Source organism: Dipodomys ordii, unplaced genomic scaffold (assembly GCF_000151885.1).
Source record: "Dipodomys ordii isolate 6190 unplaced genomic scaffold, Dord_2.0 Scaffold33, whole genome shotgun sequence".
NCBI lineage: Eukaryota > Metazoa > Chordata > Mammalia > Rodentia > Heteromyidae > Dipodomys > Dipodomys ordii.
The window spans coordinates 7,384,870-7,391,938 of record NW_012267249.1 but is presented as its reverse complement, the minus strand read 5'-3'; the positions used below and the strand labels follow the sequence as shown (position 1 = coordinate 7,391,938).

Genomic DNA, 7,069 nt, shown 5'->3' with positions numbered 1-7,069 from the left:
TGCTAGCCTTGAGCTGAAGAGCTGAGGGACAGCGCCCAGGCCCAGAGTTCAGGCCCCACGACCGGACCCAAAAAAAAAAAAAGGATAGTGCTTCATCACTTGAACCAGAATTTTAATTCCCAGGTTGTTTTTTCTTGGGGGGCGGTAGTTAATTGGAGAAAAGTCTTATGGAATTTCCTGCCCAGGCTACTTTTGAATCACAATCCTTAGATCTCAGCCTGCTGAGTAGACAGGATTACAGGTATGAGCCACTGGTGCTGTTTTTTCTATGCCAATCCTGGGGCTTAAACTAAGGGATTGGGTACTATTCCTGTGCTTTTTGGCTCAAGGCTGGTGTGCTACCACTTGAGCCACAGCTTCATTTCCATTTTTTTTGATGGTTAATTGGACCTTCTTCTAACTGTGATCCTCAGATCTCCTCCTCTGACTAGCTAATACTATAGGCACGAGCCACCAGTGCCTAGATAGTCTAGCTTTTCACTGGTTAACTGGAGTTGGAGAATTGCAAACTTTTTTTTTTTTTTGGTCAGTTGTGGGTCTTGAACTCTGGGTCTGGGCACTGTCCCTGAGCTCTTCAGCTCAAAGCTAGCACTCTACTGGACTACCTTTAAGCCCCAATCCTCCACGTCTTAACCCCCTGAATTAATACTACCAACTACCAGGATTTTTTATTAAACCACAAATACAGGTGAATGGTGTCAGGCCATCAAGATTCTGTCTGATTCCTGACTGCAGAATCCTTGAAATCCAGAATAGACATAGCTTTCCAGGGCTATACCCACAAATATACCACTGCACAGGAAGTATTAAAGACTTTTCCCACTTTCATTTTCTCCAAGCTGTTAAGTAAAGATTCCTTAAAATTCCCTTAGTTTCATGACGCCTAAAATCCAGCTTTCACTTAGAGATGGTTCCAAACCTGAGACAATACTCACCACTAATTCCTCCTCTTCCTCTTCTCCCTACAAAAGCAAAAGAAAATGTCAGCAACAATTTTATGACATATTTTCCTCTCAATGATCCTGATGTCATGTTACTTTGTTCACGTACTTTTATGATACTGTGACATCTTGCCAATCTTGGGACTAATCATGACTTCCCAGGACTAGATAATGTTAGGGGTCATACAAGATTGATCTCTTTAAAGAGCATATACCTTTCATATAAACCTACTGAGTCAAAAACCCACTCAGCTAACCATTTTAAGACTCACATCCCAACCTCATATTTGCCTAACTTGCCCAAAGCCACATAGTACAACTTGGGGACCAGCCCTATATGCTAGACATAACAAAAATTTGACCACATTTGTTTATCATGCCTTACCTATTTCTTCCCACAGAAACCAAGGCTTTCCTCCTATTCCTTTCTCCTACCAATATAGCACTGCACCATGTGCTGTCTCTTTCTCTCAGGAGTTATAGGAAAGAAATTCTTTTTGTTTGTTTTTGTTTTGTAGTGTGGAGACTGCTGTGATCCTAGGTACACAGAAGGACCTAGAATAGGAGAATTATGATCTGAGGCCTGCCCGGGGCAAAAACACAAGACTACCTGGAAAATAATGGGCAATAAAAGAGCTGTGGCTCAAGTGGCATAGAGCCTGATTAACAACAGTAAACACAGGCCGTCATTAAAATTAATTAATTAATTAATTTTAAAAAATAAAATAAACCAGGGCTGGGAAGGTGGCTCAGTGGTAGAGTGTTTGCCTTGCATGCATGAGGCCCTGGGTTCGATTCCTCAGCACCACATACAGAGAAAAAGCCAGAAGTGGGTGCTATGGCTTAAGTGGGAGAGCACTAGCTTTGAGTTGAAGAGCTCAGGAACAGTGATCAGGGCCAGAGTTCAGGTCCCATTACCAACCAAAAAAAAAACAAAACAAAAAAAAGCCCTCCGTAGTGTTTCAGTAGTCTTTCGCTTTATCTCATTTTCTGTTGTCCTCTGGTCACTTCAGGGCAGCCATTTTAGGTTTGTAGGTTCAAAACAATTGGAAACTGGGGCTGGGAAGGTGGCTCAGTGGTACAGTGCTTCCCTCACATGCATGAGGCCTCTGGGTTCAATTCCTCAGCACCACATAAACAGAAAAAGCTGGAAGTGGCACTGTGGCTTAAGTGGTAGAGCGCTAACGTTGAGCTGAGAGAGAGCACCCAGGCCCAGAGTTAAAAAAAAAAAAATTGGAAACCTGGCTGGGCACGGTAGTACATGTCTATAATCCCAGCACTCAGGATGAAGCAGAAGGATTTCAAGTTCCAGGGCAGCCTGGGCTATATAGAAAGACCTTGATCACATAGAAACCACAGCACAATAGCTAGAAATATGCTTTTTAATTCTTCCTAGTGATATAATTTGAAAGAAGTGGGGCCAGCCTCATGAAGTTAAGCACAGTCAACCAAAGCAGACAAAAGAAACAAAGAAAATAAGCAGACAGTTTGAAAATTAAGAAAACTAGGCTATTTTATGATGGATCCATGATTCTTGAAGATTAATCTAGTATAGCCTTAGTTTTTCTCACTGATTTGAAATTTTACATGAAGCAGCCCATAAACATATTTGGGGTTGTTTTTCTAAAACATATCAGTGAACGTGCCTCAAGTACTACAGTGCCAGATATAAGTGAGAGGGAGGGAACCTGAGTTCAAGTCCCAGTACCAACTCACAGAGAGAGATGTACAGATAGGTATAGAGACTTGTCTGAGTCATATATATACATATATACACACACACACACACACACACATATATTTCTTTTAAAAATTACCAATGACACCAAATTATCAGTGTTTTGGTATTGCTAATAGGGGACTGACATAAAGGTCATACTTACAGGATACTAACTTAAGGTCTTCCTTTTTTTTTTTTTTTTTGGTGCAGGGGCTATCCCTTAGTTTTGTTTTGTTTTTTGGGGGACCAGTCATGGAGCCTGAACTATGGGCCTGGGCGCTGTCCCTCAGCTCTTCAGCTCAAGGCTAGTGCTCTACCACTTGAGCCACAGTACCACTTCCCGCTTTTTCTTTTTGCTTATGTGGTGCTGAGGAATCGAACCCCAGGGCCTCATGCATGCAAGGCAAGTGCTCTACCACTGAGCCACCTTCCCAGCCCTCCCTTAGTTTCTTTACTCATGGCTGGTGCTCTACCACTTGAACCACATCTCTACTTCCATCTTTTTAACTGGATTATTGGAGCAAAGAATCTCACAGATTTTCTGCCCAGACTGGCTTTGAACCACAACTCTATGCTCTATCTCCTAAGTACCTAGGATTACAGGAGTGAGTCACTTGCACCTGACTGGTTTTAGTTTTGTATTGTTATTTTTGATGCTGAATATTAAACCCAGGAACTTAATTAAGCATGCTACTATATATATGTTATACCACTAAGCCATACCTCTAACTCTCATTTTAGTTTTTTTAGGAGAAAACTTTTTTGACTATGATTTGTGCGCACGCGCGTGTGTGTGTGTGCGCGCGCGCACGCGCTGCTCTTGGGGCTTGAACTCAGGTCTGGGCACTGTTCCTGGCTTCTATGCTCAAAACTAATGCTTTCCACTTGAGCCACAGATCACTTCCAGCTCTTCAGCAGTTGGAGAAAAGTCTCACAAACTATCCTGCCCAGGCTAGCTCTGAACGGCAGTCCTCAGATCTCAGTCTTCTGAGTAGCTAGGATTACAGGTGTGAGACACTGGTACCTGGTTCAGTACAAGTTTTTAATTTTTTTCCCCCATTCTTAGGACTTGAACTCAGGGCCTGGGTGCTGTCGCTGAGCATCTTTTACTCAAGGCCAGTACACTACCCCTTGAGCTACTTTGCCACTTCTGCCTCTTTCTGAGTAGTTTTTTGGAGATAAGAATGTAAAGGGGGGCTGGAAGTTGGCTCAGTGGTACAGCGCTTGCCTTGCATGCCTGAGGCCCTGGGTTCGATTCCTCAGCACCATATAGGCAAAAAGAAAAAAAGCCAGAAGTGGTGCTGTGGCTTAAGTGGTAGAACGCTAGCCTTGAGCTGAAGAGCTGAGGGACAGCGCCCAGGCCCAGAGTTCAGGCCCCACGACAGGACCCCCCCCCCCAAAAAAAAAAAAAAAGAATGTAAAGGAGTTTCCTGCCCAGGCTGGCTTCTCAGATCTCAGCCTCCTGAGTAGCTAAGATTATAGGCTTGAGCTATTGCAGGAGGCTTGAATTCATTTTTAAAAAGGTTTTAAGCCAGGCACGGTGGCTCATGCCTGTAATCCTAGCTACTCGGGAGGCTGAGGTCTGAGGATCATGGTTTAAAGCCAGCCTGGGCAGGAGAGTCCGTGAGACTCTTATCTCCAATTAACCAATAGAAAACCAGAAGTGGCGCTGTGGATCAGGAAGAGTGCTTGCCTTGAGCTGAAGAGCTGAGGGACAGTGCCCAGGCCCAGAGTTCAGGCCCCATGACTGGATCCCCCCCCCCAAAAAAGAGGGTTACATTAGAGCATATCCTACTTTTCACTTACAGGTTTCCTGCTTGTAGAGAATGAAACAAATATTGGAATTATGCAAATAGTGACTGGTGAGTTGTTAATTTGGGGAGCTTTTTGTTGTTTGGGGTTTTGGTTGTTGTTGTTATTAACTTCCCTACATACCTTTCTTTTCCTTCCCCTGATCGTGGACATCTGCATGCATAGGCAGGCAAACCCCTTTCTTCTGACAGGTTGTTGAGACACTGATTAGATTCTGCTAGGCCTCAGGCCTGTACCTACATCTGGCCTAAATCTGTTCCTATGGAAATTTTTTTTGTTGTTTTTGTCGGTCAGGGGCTAGAACTCATGGCCTGGGAAGAATCCTTGAGCTCTTTGCTCAAGGCTAGCACTCTACCACTTTGAGCCACAGTGCCACTTCTGGTTTTCTAGTGGTTAAACGGAGGTGAGTCTCACAGACTTTCCTGCGTGGGCTAGGTTTGAACCATGATCCTCAGATCTCAGCCTCCTAAAGATTACAGACATGAGCCACCAATGCCTGGCTCCTTTGGGAAATATTTTTACACTGCTTCCCGTGAAAGCAAACAAAATCTAAGGTTGTATACATGCCTAAGAAAAGATTAGGTTTGACCAGTTTCAAATTTCAAATTCAAGTCCAGAGTCTAGGAAAATCAATTTCTACCCCCTAACTTGGTTTGAGATGTAAGGACTAAATTTAGCTATTTGTAGCAATGGTAGAGTTAACTAATATGTTGAATAAAATAAGTTCTGGAGCTGGGAATGTGACCTACTGGTAAAGTGCTTGCCTAGCCCCGGGTTCAATTCCTCAGTACCACATACACAGAAAAAGCTGGAAGTGGTGCTATGGCCCAAGTGGTAGAGCACTAGCCTTGAGCTGAAGAGCTCAGGGACAGCGTTCAGGCCCAGAGTTCAAGCCCTATGACCAACCAAAAAGAAAGAAAGAAAAAAAAACTCTTAAGTTCTATAAATCTTACATGAATATCTGACAGTTTGGATCTAAATCAGAAAATGTCAAATAATTACTACTGTTCTCTCTGACTTTGGATTACTTCCTCTTAAGGAGACTACTGTGATTAGTCAAGTCATAAAAGATATGAAGGACTCTGGGTATACACTTGTAATCCCAGCACTTGGAAGCTGAGGCAAGAGGATTCCAAGTTTGAGGCCAGCTATTGCAAAAATAACTAGAATGCCCTCACACCTGGCTTTTTTGGCTAATCTGCCCTCAAACTGTGATCCTCCCATCTCTACCTCCCTCCCAAGCAGCTAAAATTATACTTGTGAGACACCTTGCCCAACCAAGATTAATTTTTTTTTTTTGGTAGTACTGAGGAATGAAATAAGGACATTGTGCTTGGGCTAGGCAGATACTCTACCACTTGAACCATGTTCCAGGCCCTAGTGATTTTTTTCTTTCTTTTTTTCAATTCTGAGTATTGAATTCAGGACCCCCCCCAAGAGCTCAACCATTTGAGCCACACATCTGTCTCTAGTCTCCTCAGTGACCTTTCTAAACTTGTGTAGCATTGTGGGCAATAGTCCTGGCTCTCAAACCGTGCTCCTTAGTAGCTGCAGTTTTGTTAGCTATGTACCCTTAAGATATTTAACCTAGGTTGCCACATCTGTAAAACTGGCAACAAAATATTATCATATAGGAATGTGTACTTAAGTGTATTAGGAAACCTAAAACACTTGGGAGTAGGCTGTGTCTATTATCGGTATATCTGCGCTCAAGTTTGACCACAGAATTAAGACTGCAGAATAATTCTACACTGACCCCGGAGGACACCATTTCCCTGCGCTTTCTCCTCCCCCATACATAAAGTAATATAGAGTCAGATGCCAGGACCCCCCCCCCCCCGCGGATGTCGTGGGGATTCTTGGCGGGAGCTGGGGTAAGGACTGTCGTTGGTCTGATCGTTCCACAAAGCCGTCACAGGTGGACCTCTGAACACCTGGCTGAAAATACAGATTCTGCCTCTGCCCGTGTAAGTTCAGCACAGCATAGTTCGCTCCCGCTAAACGTTCACCACATTCACAGAATGGAGAAGCCGAGGCCTCGAAAAAGCAAGACAAAAAACCCAGAACTAGCGATCCACCCGCCCGAAGGCACTCGGCGGATTCCCAAGGTCTGCCCTAGGCTGGGAGCGCGGCCTGAGCCAGAGGGTCCGGGGCCTCCGGGCAAGCAGGGCAGAGCCGACAGCCTTGCCTTGCCTTACCTTTTTGGGATCTCCGGATCCAGTCAGCATCCTTCGCTCGTCCTCCAGTCCCATGCCCAGCAACGGTCGTGGACTCCACACCAAAAACACACACGAGCACCAACTCCGCTTCAGGAGCAAGGACTCGTAAGGGTCACGCGGCGGATATCCGGCGACCTCGCCGGAAGTGCGGCATACTCGCCGCGGTCCTGAACACACGCTCAGATTGGCCTGTACTATCTCCGCGGAGCAGAGGGGAGGGGGGGCCGGCGTCGGCCCCAGCGACAGCTTCGCCAAGAAATACCTACTCATCTGCTCTGAGCCCACACACATGGACGGAAATGATTGATTCTCATGGCAACTCCTGGGAGTACGGAAGATCACGCTAATCTGTCCGGCAGTCCTCTCGCCGTAGTTTC

General features: G+C 45.0%; 1 protein-coding gene across 1 annotated transcript in view; it reads right to left on the bottom strand.

Annotated features, from left to right (window-relative positions):
• LOC105986007 (cytochrome b-c1 complex subunit 6, mitochondrial) overlaps positions 1-6,838 on the bottom strand; it is a 13,558-nt gene extending 6,720 nt beyond the window's left edge. Inside the window, exons 1-2 of the mRNA XM_013016746.1 lie at positions 6,672-6,838; positions 936-962 (exon numbers count right to left, since the gene is read on the bottom strand). Coding sequence (XP_012872200.1) covers positions 936-962; positions 6,672-6,725 — 81 coding nt within the window. The 5' untranslated portion in view covers positions 6,726-6,838. The remainder of the gene's footprint in view (positions 1-935; positions 963-6,671) is intronic.
• Positions 6,839-7,069: the final 231 nt, after the last annotated feature.